Below are 15,121 nucleotides of genomic sequence, written 5' to 3' on the forward strand. Positions count from 1 at the left end.
TGATATTTTTTAGTCAACATGAAGAAGATGAATTTCTTAATCATATTTTTACTGGAAATAAAATATGGATATCTCATGAAAGTATTAAAAGTAAATGCCAGTTGGTTATTCAGTAACTTCTAAACAGAATTAATTTTAAATCTTCTGAGCACAGAAAGACTGATAAAGTGATAAAAAGTGACTTAATTTCAGGCCAAGAGAAACAGTGAATCACAGCTTACTGAGAAAAATTTTAACCAGGTCCATGACACTGTAAAGAATAAACAACATGGCCTGTTGTCAATAGTATTGCTTTGTTTTCCAATAATACTCACCTGTACTCAGTTGCTCAGTGAATAATTCAATACCCATCTAACAGCTGAGCTGTATAATGTACAATGCCTTGAATACTGACATCAGACAATAACCAACAAAATACCCTTTATTTATTGAAATCAAACATTAAATCATGAGCCTATATCAACAGATAAGCAGACCACATCAAGATATAGCATTTTCTCTGTGCATCCAAACAAATCCCCAAAGAAAATTAATAAATCTGTAAGTCATTAGCAAAAACATGAAAACAGTAAATTCTTCATCTTTCTAAGTTGCTATAAAGAAATCTTTGTTGTTATTATCAGATTAATATTTAAAAGTTATTATGTGTTAAATTTGTTACATACAAATGTCTATTACTTTCTCAGTAACCCATTTATAACAATGACTGGGTAACAAAAGGTAATCCTTCATTTTTATGGCAAAAAATCCATGTAATTATGTTTATAAACAAATTACGTTGTTGACAGTTAAAGAGTAGGAGTGCAATTAAGTAATTGTTAATTTAATTATACAAATATTTCATCAATGTGACTAATTTTCTAATTCAAAAGTATGTAGGATTTTGACAAACAAATTTTTGTTTGTAACTCTATTGTTGAAGCACACTAATTATAAAAACGTGAAAAGCAAGTAGATTTTTTATGATTTCTGTGGAGCACTGTTATTGCTATAAAGTTAAAAAAATTATGGTGTTATACATAGATTAAAATAATTGGTTATTTATATGAATACAGAGATTGCAAATTATAATAGAATACTTCAATTAAAGCAAAATGTATTCTGTTGTGTATTTATTGTAATGGTGTGAAACTATGAATTTTTATGTAAAAACATATATTGTAATATTGCGGAACAAAAAATTCATTTCAGTTGAATGCTTTTATTAAAACGAAAAATGACAGTAATAATCTTAATATTATTGTAACATTGAATATAAAGTACAACTAAAATTTTTAGGTAATAAAATTTAACAAATTTTTTCTTTTACCCAAGTATTTCATGATTTTATATATTTGAGGAACCTAAGAAAAATCTATTGACTTACAGTATAATTTTATTTATTTTACTGGGTAAGTCTTATACTAAATTAGATCTGATTTCAGAGTAGCCGTGGACTACAGCCTGTAGATATCATAATAAAAGCTTTGGACATTATAACAATTGTTATTCCTCCATCACTTCCAGCAGCTATGACAGTGGGTAAACTTTATGCACTTAGAAGGTTGCAGAATTACAAAATATCTTGCATTAACTCAAGGGTTATAAATGTTTCAGGATCCGTAAACTGTGTTTGTTTTGACAAGGTAACTAATAAAATTAATCTATTAATTATAATTAACTGGTGGTTTCATTAATTTTTTTCTATATAAATTCATTTATTAGATGTTTAATAACTATGTTCAGTAAAATTAGTAAAATAGTGTCATTTAGATTTTAATAAAAAACTAAAAAATTAACTTTTTTCACATATTTTAGTGCATACAATCTAAAGCACTGTGACTTTGAAAAGACATTCTGCAAATTATATATTTAATGTTGGTTTTATTGACAACATTGATTTTTACTCTTACCTTCAATAAATTTCACGTCGTTTCAAAAGACTGTTTGTTGCAAGGGATAATATTTTGGGCCTTTTTTAAACAAGAAAATAAAGTTTGTTTCCAGTCATTGTATAAAAAGTAGTTTTGAGTAGTTATAAAAAAATTTAAAATTTCCCCCTCTATAAATCGGGCAGCAGTTAAAAAAATAAAATGAAGTAATGAAAACAGAAATTTATTTTAGTGTTCTGTAAACCATTCTTTATGTTTTATTAATGCAGCCCACACTTGCAGAAATAAGTGTAGTCACTGCTCAATGATAAAAATATTAATAACTGATATTACTGTGAAAAATATCCTCTAGCAAAAATTAAAAAGAGAATTCATAATCTCATGTCTATTCATTTAGTACTGTATATCGTTGTTTATTTTTGTTTGTTAATTTATAATGTTCAATTCTTTTAAGATGCAGTCCTTTACATAGTCATTTATTGATTCTCCTTCTATATATCATTATTTTTAAATAATCATAGTTCTAATACCTACATAAATTTACTACAGTAAATAAACCTTTACACGTGAAAAAAATAATGAAATGTTGAAAGTGTAACAAAAATAATCAAGCTTATGACACAGCTTACAGAGATAATATTTCAGTTTTGCTAATAAAAGAAGGCATGTGAATTTGAAATAAAATTTTAACTAACTTTGAAGAATAAAGTTATATTTAGAAAGAGCTATAAGTAGCTAATGAAGGTAAAATTTCTCTTTCTTATCTCGCTTTACTAAGAGCTCATTTCTAATTTTAAAAATGTAATTTCCATTAGTTCTAAGAATATAATTTACTTAAATACCTATCTCACAAAATAAATTCCTTGTCTTTAATACTTTTATGTGCTACTTAATGAAGGATTAAGTTACTACAATTGTGAAAGGAATATTCATTGTTTCAAATAACTGATTACTATCTGAGACTACTGATGGTTTTAGTAGTATGCTGCATGTTTACAAATATATTAAGTACACTTTATTCTTTCCCCAAATGATAACTCTCAGTTTATCTTTTAAATAATCGTGATTATAATTTCATGGAAATCATAATTTTTAAATTTGTTTTAGTATTTACTCGTGTCAAAATATCATTCTGATATGATATCTGGAAACTGAGTTATTCATTTTTTAAAGTTGTCTCGTCATCAAAATTAACAATAGAATTCAATAAACCTGTATTGCCAGAAAATACTTAATCTACTGCAGTATGATTAATAAAGCCTTAAACTTTTGTAGATGATAATTTTGAGTTAAATGAATTATTTAAAGATACAAGTACCACCTGAAAATAATTTTAAAATTTTATCTGTGCTTTTAATTAATTTCTCATAAAAAGTTCTTTCTGAAGAAGTAGAGATCTCTGTAAAAGTATTCAGTGTTTATCATAAAAAATTGATAATTAAATTTAACAAAATAACTGTATTCTGTAAATACAATAAAATCTCAATTCATATTAGTGAGTATGTGCAAATGTAACAGGGACTTCAAGTTGCAAAGTTATGTCATGTAATTATATGAATAAATAGCATCTGTCATACAAAGAAATATACACAGATAGACTAAGTACCTCTTTATAACAGATCCAGTACTGACATGAGTGTAATCTGAAAAAGCATAATTTCTTGTCATGTATAAAAGTATCTGTCATCAATGAATAAACTAGAAAACATAAATATCTGAATAAAAAAGCATTCTACATAAAAGTTGAAGTGAGACCTGTAATACTATACAAGCAACTTTTTATAATCAGAGATTCTTAATGCATCTGTGGATATACCCATTCAGAATAAGCCCATAATAAAATAAATAAAAATATCAAAATTAGTCAATTTAGATAACATTTAAGTTTTCTCAAATACGTTGTTATGCTAATCAGCCACTACTGACTGATTCTCCTAGAGGCTATATTTGTTAATGTTTTTTAGTTAATATGAAGTTTATAATGTAAGTTTTTTTAAATGTGTTTAAATTTTGGTTAATTCAAGCTCAATTAAGAATCGACATTATTATATATTATTTGATTGAGAATCTAATCACAACAGATACTGACAAGTTTCATCGCTGAAGATGCAAAACATGCTTTCATAAAACTAAATTTTATAAAAACAAAAACACCAATTTACAAAACCTAGACTGTGAAATATATTAATAGTTACTTACTTCTACCTTAATTAGCTCACAGTGATCTCTGTTACTGAAATTACTAAAATTACTTTTAAATTATTCAAGTGCTATCTTCTCTTTTTAATTTGTCTCATATTTTTGCCATTTATGATTGCACGGGTATCATCTATATACTACCCAAAATCAGACATCCATCCATCAACAGATTAGAGTGCAAGTAACTTATAAAGATTAAAAATAAAAGATAATCTAATATTAATTTATAACAAATTAGCCCTTACATTGGCCCACCCAGAATCAGATTCAAATAATGAACTACTACAATTTTCTGAAATATGTCCCAAATATAAACAAAATCAGACCAAAGAGTTTTCATTAATTTAAAATTTCTTCAAGTTATCAAGCAGTAGCTTGTGAATCACACAATCTTGCCTTAGTCAAGTCAACAAGGACACCAAGAAATTTTATGTCTTCAACAAAACATTTTAAAACTCTGATAAAACTCATAAATTATATTTTCATTTATGAGTTTTATCAGAGTTGCTTCTGTTTAACTCTGTATGAAAATCAAATCAAATTTCATGTAATGTATTTTTTGTTTATGGAGAATCATAAAACTGTTTTCAAACAATTATTATTTCAAATATCTTAAAAATGATTGAGATTATTATTATGGGTGTAAGTGGCTACAGATTTGCAAGTTTGTTTTCCCTTCCTTTATTTATTTGGACCCGATTGCAGAGGTGGAGTGGCTGGGAACGGCATAGCTAGGCCTGGCTGCCCGCCCTTATGGTTAGAGACAGAGGCACTTCCCAAAGTTGTGTGATACTTTAATGCGTATCCAGCTCCAGGAAGCAAGGAGAAAAAAAAATTAGAGAAAATGTATTTAACCTAACCTACTCATTTTTTATTATATTCAAAAATAGAAGAAAGTAAAAGTTGAAACAGAAGACAAGACTCTGATAATCATCTGTGATTGAGATTTCAAACAAACTAAAGTTTTGAGTTTTTGTAGATAAATCTATAAGTATGTGTGCAAATATTTATAATGGTAATAAATATGCAATGTATTTATTAATAAGTAAAAATAAATAATTATATTAAGTAAAGTGCACCTAATATCAAAATATTAGGTGTGTTTCTGCTCTAAAGTTCTACATTTATTAATTTTTTTGTTCTTTTTAGACAGGAACACTTACAGAAGATGGATTAGACATGTGGGGAGTTGTACCTGTTAATGGTAAAAGTTTTACTTACTCACTTAATGACATATCTCAGCTTGATGAAGGAGGTCTTTTATATGGGATGGCTTCTTGTCATTCACTAACTGTCATAGACAATGTAATTTCTGGAGATCCTTTGGATGTCAAGGTAGTTTAAATATTATGAAATTTACTTGATTAATTTGAACCATACATTTATATTATTAATCTTATATTTGTATTATTTAAAATATTAAAAATATAATAGATTAGAACTCTGCACTTTTTGGAAAGTTTTACTACACTTCTTTAAAGTAATAAAAATATAACACTGGTGGCTTTAGATTTCACCAGTGATTATTAAATAGTTTTTTATATGCTTCTATTTAATTTAGTTACTACTAAAGCAGGATGTAAAAAGAAATTTTAATCCAGATTATACAAGAGCAGTTTTAAATTTAATATAAGTAATAAGTCAGATTTGAATCCCACATAAGTAAGTGGGGAATGTACAAAGAATTTTGACACATTTAGTTACAAATTCGAATGATAAACAATATCTACCTTATTCATCAAACCAAGCCCAAAATGTGTATGTTATATTGACATCTAATCTTATGTACTTATGTTTCATAGTCATACTACTTATAATCACACCAATTTGCAAATGGGATAATGTAAATTTAAAAAAATTACTATTAACATCTAGCATTACTTAAAATTATATAATTTAGAGATTTAATTTTAATAAGATGTGTGTAGAATTGTATGGAGCAGATGCTACTTCATCAGACATCACTGACACTATGGCAGAAACACAACCAATTTGATAGAGGGGTCTTTAATATAATTTATTACAATAGCTACGTTTTTTAATAAGTGAGGATATTTTCTTTAAACTGAATGCAGTATGTATACTTTTTAGTTACTTGCATACTAAAGCATATAATAAATAATTAACTGTAGTAATTTAATGACTCATTTTCAATTAATTTTTTTTTAAAGCAAATTTTTAGTCATTCTTAATATCATCAGTTTTTGTCATCCAGGTCAAAGAAACTAATTGAGAGCAAATACTGATCCAGTCTTAAAACATGGTCAAAACAAGCTTTAATTATAGTTCCTGTTTAAATAAATAATTTCTACTTAAGTATTCTATAAATTAGGATTGATGAAACCATCTAATCATATTTAAAGTCCTTTTTTTTTGTTACATGAATTATTTTTCTACCCTTCTATAATATTTTTCAAAATGTAAATAATTACATTTAATGTAATTTGTGATTAACCCATTCACCTCCAATTTTTAAGATTAATGTTAGCAGATTTGTTACTAGTATAATATGTTTCATAGTAAAAATATAAATGACAAATTACTCACTATAAATATAATTTTATTTACAGATGTTTGAATCAACAGGTTGGTTATTTGAAGAACATGATATACCAAATGAAACTAAGTACAATATGAGAGTGTCTGCAACTGTTAGGCCTTCAAAAAACAATCCTGAGGTAAAATGATTAAATTTACATGACAACTGATGTGTGTGCGCATGTGCATGTGTGTGTATGTACCTCTATCCAGAAAAAGTACTCTCTTCAAATTTTCTTCCTAATCAGTCTTTCTGTGAAATAGTTTCTGATATTTGGACATGAAAGAAATGTGTTGGCAGGAATTAAGTGGCTTACAGAAATTAATTTTTATCACATATATTACAGAGAAGTCACAATGATGATATGTAGATTTTTATACACCTTAGAAACAATTTTATTAGTGACCAGTCTCATATTTTTATACACCTTAAAATGCAACATTAAAATAATGTGCTGAACAAACAGTTTATTACATACAGATTTACCACAGAGCATAGAGTATGTGTTGATGTAATCTTTTGTTGAAAAAATTTGATGTGGACATCACATGACTTCCTTGTACGTCTATTAAATTATATATACACTTTTTTTTTTAATGAAAAGTACACAAAATTTGATTTCATTAATAGCTTCTGTTATTTTTTCATTTTTTTTTGTGTGTTTTGTTATTGAATTATTATTTATTTTAATTTTTTTTTTATAATCAGAGGTTAATAATTATTATTAAATCAATATATTTAAATTAAAAAAACAAAGTTAAAAAAAATGAGATTAATTCGGATTTGATCTGATTTGCCTTCCCCTTGTAAGATCCAAATATTTCAATAATTAATAAATTATTTGGCTATAACTCTGCAACTGGACTGGTTCGCAGAACTCCATTGAACCTACACAACTCACAGCCTCTCCTCGCAGAACTGTCCTTGCGGGACTGACGTCATAACTCCTCGCAGACTGGTTCTAATAGAAATCTAGCCTCTAATCAATCAGATAGAAATGTTAGCCTCTTTACCTGTTGGACTAGATCCAACTCAAAGCGTGAAAACAGTCAACTGAGGCTTTTGTTCCCATGAATTCTAAACCTGGTTTTATCTCACCGTACAACAAGTGTTCATTGTGTGTTAGCAGGGAGTATAACAAAAGACAATTGTAAAATGAACCTATTCTTTATAAAAAGGGTTCTCCTTTTTATTCTTTTCTGGATTTCTGCAGTAATTATATTTTATATTACTTTCATAATAATTGGTAGGAATCCGTTACTCAGGCCCACTATACCAGACTTATTACAATATAAAGACTAATTACTTATTCAAGTCGAAGTCTAAAGACAGCCACTATGCAAAGTTTAGAAACAGTATCTCTTATTATATATGCAGGTATAACAGTTATCCACAAAGATATATATATATATATATATATATACACACATGTATATTAAAATTTTACATTTTGTACTTTCTTCTTTGATATCAAAAGTTTGTGATAAAGCTATTAATATTGTGATGTTTTCTAATTTGGTGAATAAAATTGAACATAATAAGAAAAATATACATGTTTATTTTGAAACTGTAAATGTAAATTTAAATGCTTACTTATTGAAAAATATAAATGCTTACTTTGAGAAACAATTTTAAACATTATTTTAAATATTTTATTGGATTTTTTTCTAAATTGTATATATAAATTATTATTCATAAAACATTTTTATTTTCAGATGGAGATTGCAATAGTTCATCAGTTTCAATTTCTGTCTTCGTTGCAGAGAATGAGTGTTGTAACAAAGACATTAGGATCAGATAATTTTGTAGTTTATTGCAAAGGATCACCAGAAATGATACAGTCATTATCTGATCCTTGCACAGGTAATAGTTACTGCAATTATTACAAATCATTTTGCAGTATTAGCTGAAGTCATAATTGAACACAAATAAAAATTTATTGCAATTATTATTTGCAAGTTGATGCATGCCTATAATAGCTAGACCTACTTTCAGATTACTTCATCAGACTCTGTTTACAACAATGGTGAAAGATGAAGTCAGCATAGAGATGATGCAAGTTTTAATAATATATTGTGATATTACAAACTGAATATTGGAGTTAACAAGAAAATGTTTCAGTTGCAACTAAAGCATGGGTAAAATATTCTTGTTCATAAAGGCTATGTTGAAATATTATTGAATGTTTGTTGCGCTATGCACAATATTGATCTATACTATAATTATTTGGCTAAATGATTAAGCATTTTTAATCTGGTTTCATAGTAGTTGCTAACTGAGGTAGGTTAAATGTCTATCTTTCTGCAATAAAATATAAAAAATTAATGACTCCTTTTCTGTAGCAGTATTTGAATACAAACTACTATTTTATCGTTTTTTATGATAATGTAACTTTTTTTTTTGTGAAACTATAATCAAATAAATTATGAACAAGTGTTTAATGGAGGTAGTAGCTCTTATATATTTCAACAGAAAGAAACGGACTCAAAATAAACTCAAACATATTCAAAATTCATTTTGATTATTGACTCATATTCAAAATACTCAAAATAAATAATAAACCTTATTCAAAATAAATGAATGTACATGAAAGAAAGTGAAATGATATTCACTGAGAAACACTTATTGAATGTATTTGAACTGTTGTGGACCTATCAAAAAAAGCTATCCAACATGAGCTAAGCTGCATGTAGTTCAACATAAACAGGTCATAGATCACTGTTTGAATACTTAGATGGCCTAATTAATTTATGCATTTAAATATTCAAGTATTAAATATTAATACTGTGCGAGTAGAATTACAGTATTACTAGATATGTGTTAAATATTATAAATGTATAATAATTATGTATTTATGAATACAGTTAAGTCTAGATTAAACAAATTAATTTTGAAAACCTTTTAAGTACTGCAAATGACTTCATCACTGTAAAAAAGAAAATTCTTATATGACGACATGGTTAATAATTTTCTTAATGAGTTTCAGAAGGCTTTCTTTCTTGTTTGCCATGAGTAAAAAATGAACAGTTTAAACATAAAAAGAAAAATGTTTGGATTGCTAAAGTTATTGTAAAATCTAGCTCTTTGCTAAGAAATCTCCCTGAAATGTCTAAGTATAATTTGTCTGATAACTTCCAAAACTATTTGAAAAATTTCAAATAAATTTACACTAAATTTATTCGTAATGCTAGAAGATTATATTATAATTTAATATCTAATTCAAACAATATATCACAAATCATGCAGGCAGAAATTAAAAATAATACAGATTTGAAAATAAAACAGGTCAGATGTCACCAAAAATACAAAAGAACTCAGCTTCTGTTATTTCATCCCCTAATCAGTTAGTGGAGGAACTAGAATTTCAAACAATACTAATCCATTTCAAACATGGCCATTCACTTGAATAGTTTGTCAATGAATCAGTATTTTTATCCTTTTTTTTATACCCAGCTAGAAAGATTATGAAAATCAATGTCAACTTTTTTTTTAAAGTATACCTTATTAACAAAATTTTCCATCATTTTAGGAAAAAATTATGTTCTGACAGCCATTTTCCAGTTTTTGAAAATATTTTCAATTCTGTAGATACAAAAAAGATTACTTTTTCAATTTTTTGCAACCACAGTAAAGTATCTGATTTAGTCCACATTTTTTTACTGCTTAAAAAAATTAGTAGCTACGGTATCAGAAGAGCTGTGTACAGCTGGCTAAAATCATTTCTTACCAACCATAAACAAATATTTGAAATTTCATGTTTTGATAAGAATACAGTAAAGAATCTTTACATGAAGATGTAGAACATGGAGTCTAAAAAATATCCTTAGTCCCATTTTTTAATTCTTTCATTGGGTATTGTTTGTGTTCTTATTAATTTGCCTGCCTAAAAATCTCGAGTCATTCATTGCAACACTTTTCACAGATGACACAACTGTATCTATAGCTGAATATAATTATTTAAAAAGAATGGAAAATTGTACAATAGCAGCTCAAATACCTATTCAGTGGATGGACAGTAATCTTCTTAACTTTAAGTATGGATAAAATCATTTCACTATGCTTCTCAGGTAGATATTACACATTGCTGATTGGTTGGATAGAATTCCCATTAATGTTAACTACAATGTTTCTGTTGCCCACAAAGAAAAATTTCTGGGTGTTTTACTAGATTACAAGTTTTATGTGAAATGATCAAAAAGATTTCATTTGAAACAAAATCAAGCCGTACTGTTTTGCTCTGAAGCGCCTTAATTAAACTCAAAGCTTGTTACCATTATTAATCATTTATTAGGCATACATATATGCTCCTATAAAGTACAATCTCATTTCTTAGGACTCCTCAAAAAGTCTGAATAAGTTTTTAAGGTACAAAAATGGGTTATTAGATCATTATCTGGTGCCCATAAGTATAAATTGTGTAGACCTATATTAATAAAAATATTAGCATGTTTGTTTATTAAATATGCTAATCCTTGGATTTATACTTATGAGTGAAACTAGCAATAAGATGAAGGACTGGGACTGGAGATTGAAGGAAGAAAATCTTCCCTCCAATTTATTTAAAATGCAATTAAAATAGTTTCTTTTATGGGAACAATATTATTCTGTTGATGAGTTTTTAAATAATACTATTTAAAAACTAAACAAAAAATTACTTATCTGCATCCTGTTCAATGACTTGATAAATATGTGCAAAAAATAATTTTCAGTAACAGCTTCTAAGTTGTGAATTATTTTGTAGTAATTATTTATATTTGATGTACTTTTACTTCAATGATATTTCATGTGTTTTTATTTAAATAATTAATACATTTATATTACCATTATTAAATATTTATATTTAAACACATTTATATTTTATTTTATCTTATAGTTTGTTTTTGTGTTTATAATTTATCTTATATTGATGTGATTAACATATTGCATTTGATATAACGATCAAAATAAAGATTTATTTATTTATATTTTTTATTCATGTTTCTTCTTTTAGCGTTTATATTACTGTTTAGTTACCACAAGTAGCTAATTCAGTTTAAGTTCACAGTTATAGCAACTTTTGACTGAGCAAATTTATAAACCGGAACATTTCTTAAAACCTGAAAACAGATTTCTACTGCTGATTTTTTTCTAAAAAAAAAAAAAAAATAATAGTAATTGAGTACGTTTTGTGACTTAAGGTGACAGTGGTTTAGAGAATTTGTTTTTCTCATCTTATTTGGACTAAGATAAAAGAACTGTACAAGATGGAATAACTGGAATTATGACAAAATATCTTTAAAAAAATAGTATGTTATTTTTTATTTTTTTTTTAATTTATTTGGTTTTAATAGCTTGTTTTACTTTTTCAGTTCCAGAAAACATGACATCTATTTTACAGGATTATACAGAACAGGGCTACAGAGTTATTGCTTTAGGGTTCAGAGAATTGAATAGTTTAAAATATTCAGATCTACAAAAGATGAACAGGAATGAAATAGAAAGAGATCTTAAATTTTGTGGCCTTATAGTATTGGAAAATAGACTGAAACCACAAACCATTGGAGTTATTGATGTTTTGAAATTTGCTAAAATCAAAATTGTAATGGTTACTGGTAAGAAATATTGTCTTTAATATCAGGTTGTATTCATATTTAACTATACTTAAGACTAAAAGTAGAAGAAATTAAATTAATGTTTCCATGTCTTAGCTTTCTTAGTTGCTCTTTCTAACAAAACACTATCAAAGTTATATATAAAGTACTATTTATCACCAAATTTTATAGAAGTTATTGGCTCTACAAATCTTTATTTTTGTTAATATTATTTTAGTTTATTAGTTTAGTTTAATTTTAGTTTATAATTTTTGTTAATCTTTATTTTAATAAATTATATAGTTTACATTTTTCAGTTCTGATGAGTTAACGTTTCTGTTTATTTTAGGAGATAACATATTAACTGCTGTTAGTGTTGCTAAAGAGTGTGGAATCATTGGGCATGAGGAAAGGGTGGTGGAAGTAAATGCAGAAATGGGTTACATGAAATCAAAACCAACCATTTCTTATATTACTGGCAAAGTCTCATATGGTGTGCTAGAACCAAATGTAAGTTGAAATCATTTATCCAAATGTTATTATTTTATTTCTAAAGTACAATGAATCAATGATTGATAATCAGCATATTACCTGCTATTATTATAATAATTATTATAGTAATAATCAATACAGTAAAGTAGTGAAATCTCTGATTATGAAAATTTCAGATGACCAGGCACCTCTTAAAACCAGATAGTAAATATTAAAATTGATTACAAATTAAATCAAAAACAAAGTTTTATGTCATAAATAATGGATTTGAATAATAAATTTGAGGATTTGGTTTGCTACAATTTTCAAAAATTTAACTTTTATAGTTAATATTACTGTAATTATTCTACTTATAACCTTCATTGTTAATGTAAATGTTAATTAAGATTAATATTATCAGGCTTAACATTTGTTCTATATACATACAATGTGATTATGAAATAAATACTCAGCATTTATTTTAAATTCACTGTTTTATTTAACTGCGTTCATGAAGATGAATTTAAAAAAAATAATATTTGTATTTAACAAAATAAATATTTACTTAAACTAATGAAATTAATTAAAAATGTGAATGAACGACTAAGAAAAAAAAATATTATAGAAAATCAAGCAATAATTTTGTTGAGTAAATATTGTGCTACAGGTTATGCAAATATTTTTGTAGGTAAAATTATGCCTGGATAATGTTAGAGTTTGAGTACAAGATTAATTTCTAATTCCCATCTTTGATAAATCTGAATGTTCACAAGAGACAGATTGATATGTTATATTTTTAATTGCCCAGAAAACATGGTACAGAAATCGCTAATATTTAGTGAGAAGAGCTTTCTTAACATAAGAAAAATAGGCTGAAGAATAATTTTTGTTTAATGCTATGTTTTGTCTCAGTCATGGATATTATGGTTTTTAATTTTTAATGAAGTCTTAAATTTATTTTTGATGAGTTGCTTTTATAATTTTCTTAAGCTTAACTTGTGCAGAAATGCAGAAATATTCCTCTTTTCTCATTAAAATTTGTTCTTAATTTTCAATCAAATTATACTTAACTTGCTTCAACATGATCTATGTAAACTTGTATGTAAACTTACAAGGTGAGTCAAAAATTATCTACACTTTTCATTTTAGAATTTATTTATTCAAAGGTAGGGGTTCAACATGTACATCATCTTTCTACATAGTCACTCCCTTGTCATGCACTGGATCCAGTGGTCCACAAGCTTGTGTATTCCTTTCAAGAGAAGTTTTCAGTTGCAAAGCCACTTTTGAACTGCTTCCAGCACATCTAACTTTGTGGAAAATCAACAACCTCACAAAGCATCCTTGGAGTGGCTCAAGGATGAAAGTCAGAAGGAGCAATATCTGGATGAGGGTGTTCAAGTACCTCAAAATTCAGCATTAGCAGATGTCAACATGTTTCAGCTTGTGTTCTGCAGTATGCTGAGTTTGTACACAATGCCCAAATACTTTACGAAAGCCAAGTTTGTCATGGATGACTGGATGGGCAGAACCGTGATTGATGTTCAAAGAAGATGCTATCTCATCGATGATAACTCGCCTTTTAGGCAGAACCATCTTTCAAGCATGCTGAATCTTGTCATCCATAATGGAGGTTAATGGAAATCCTGCTCCCTCTTCGTGTATACACTTGCCTGACCACTTTTAAACTTTTTAATCCATAAAAAACACTTTTACATGATAAAGCATTGTCCCCGTATTGATAAAAGTCTACGATGAATTTTAGTCCCTTTCACACTCTCCAACCACAGAAATCAGATCACTGCTCATTGTTCCTCCTTGATGCAAACTGCTGGTGGAGCAGACATGTTTACAATGTAATAGCTGGAAGGCAAATGACACGGTCAGGATCAAATTTCACACACGTGACTGCAGTCATATCAACTCTAAGCGTGCATGCACAAAAGGCAGTACGACAACTTTGAAGGTGTATTATAATGAAAGTGTAGATAATTTTCAACTAGATCTCATAATAATATCACTGAATAAACAAATTTTACATTTTTAAATAAAAATGTCAAAAAATAATTTAGCTTTGGTAAAACCATTGTCTAGGTCTTTTTAATTTTTTAGGTCTTTCTCAACAGACTGAATCTCTGTTTCACTGCAATCTATTGAAAAATTTGCCTTGCATATTTATGACTTCACACAAATAATTCTAATAGTAAATGAACATAATCTGATAAATTAAATGATAGATTAGATTAAGAAACAAGGACATGTTTATTACTATCTCTACCAGATTAGAAATGTATAAAATGAAATTGCACAAAGAAGTTCATCTTCAGCATATTACATCAATTACTATAAACAAAATTTGTGCTTCAGTATGTAATTATGAGATTCAGGGTTTAATTAAGATTAATATCATACATATTTTTAAATTCACTTTAAAGAAGTTTCAGGAGTTCATCAATGAAGTTCAAAAGATG

The 15,121-nt window shown here is 27.2% G+C and overlaps 1 protein-coding gene across 8 annotated transcripts in view; it reads left to right on the top strand.

The window, feature by feature from the left end:
* The window catches only part of LOC142326349 (polyamine-transporting ATPase 13A3-like), a 159,562-nt gene that overhangs the window by 132,283 nt on the left and 12,158 nt on the right, over positions 1-15,121 (top strand). For all 8 annotated transcript variants that reach the window (XM_075368802.1, XM_075368785.1, XM_075368794.1 and 5 more), the window contains 6 exons: positions 1,425-1,625; positions 5,220-5,405; positions 6,641-6,748; positions 8,325-8,472; positions 11,958-12,200; positions 12,529-12,689. In XM_075368802.1, coding sequence (XP_075224917.1) covers positions 1,425-1,625; positions 5,220-5,405; positions 6,641-6,748; positions 8,325-8,472; positions 11,958-12,200; positions 12,529-12,689 — 1,047 coding nt within the window. The remainder of the gene's footprint in view (positions 1-1,424; positions 1,626-5,219; positions 5,406-6,640; positions 6,749-8,324; positions 8,473-11,957; positions 12,201-12,528; positions 12,690-15,121) is intronic.

The sequence above is a fragment of the Lycorma delicatula genome, chromosome 1, assembly GCF_047948215.1.
Source record: "Lycorma delicatula isolate Av1 chromosome 1, ASM4794821v1, whole genome shotgun sequence".
In the NCBI taxonomy this organism is placed as follows: Eukaryota; Metazoa; Arthropoda; class Insecta; order Hemiptera; family Fulgoridae; genus Lycorma; species Lycorma delicatula.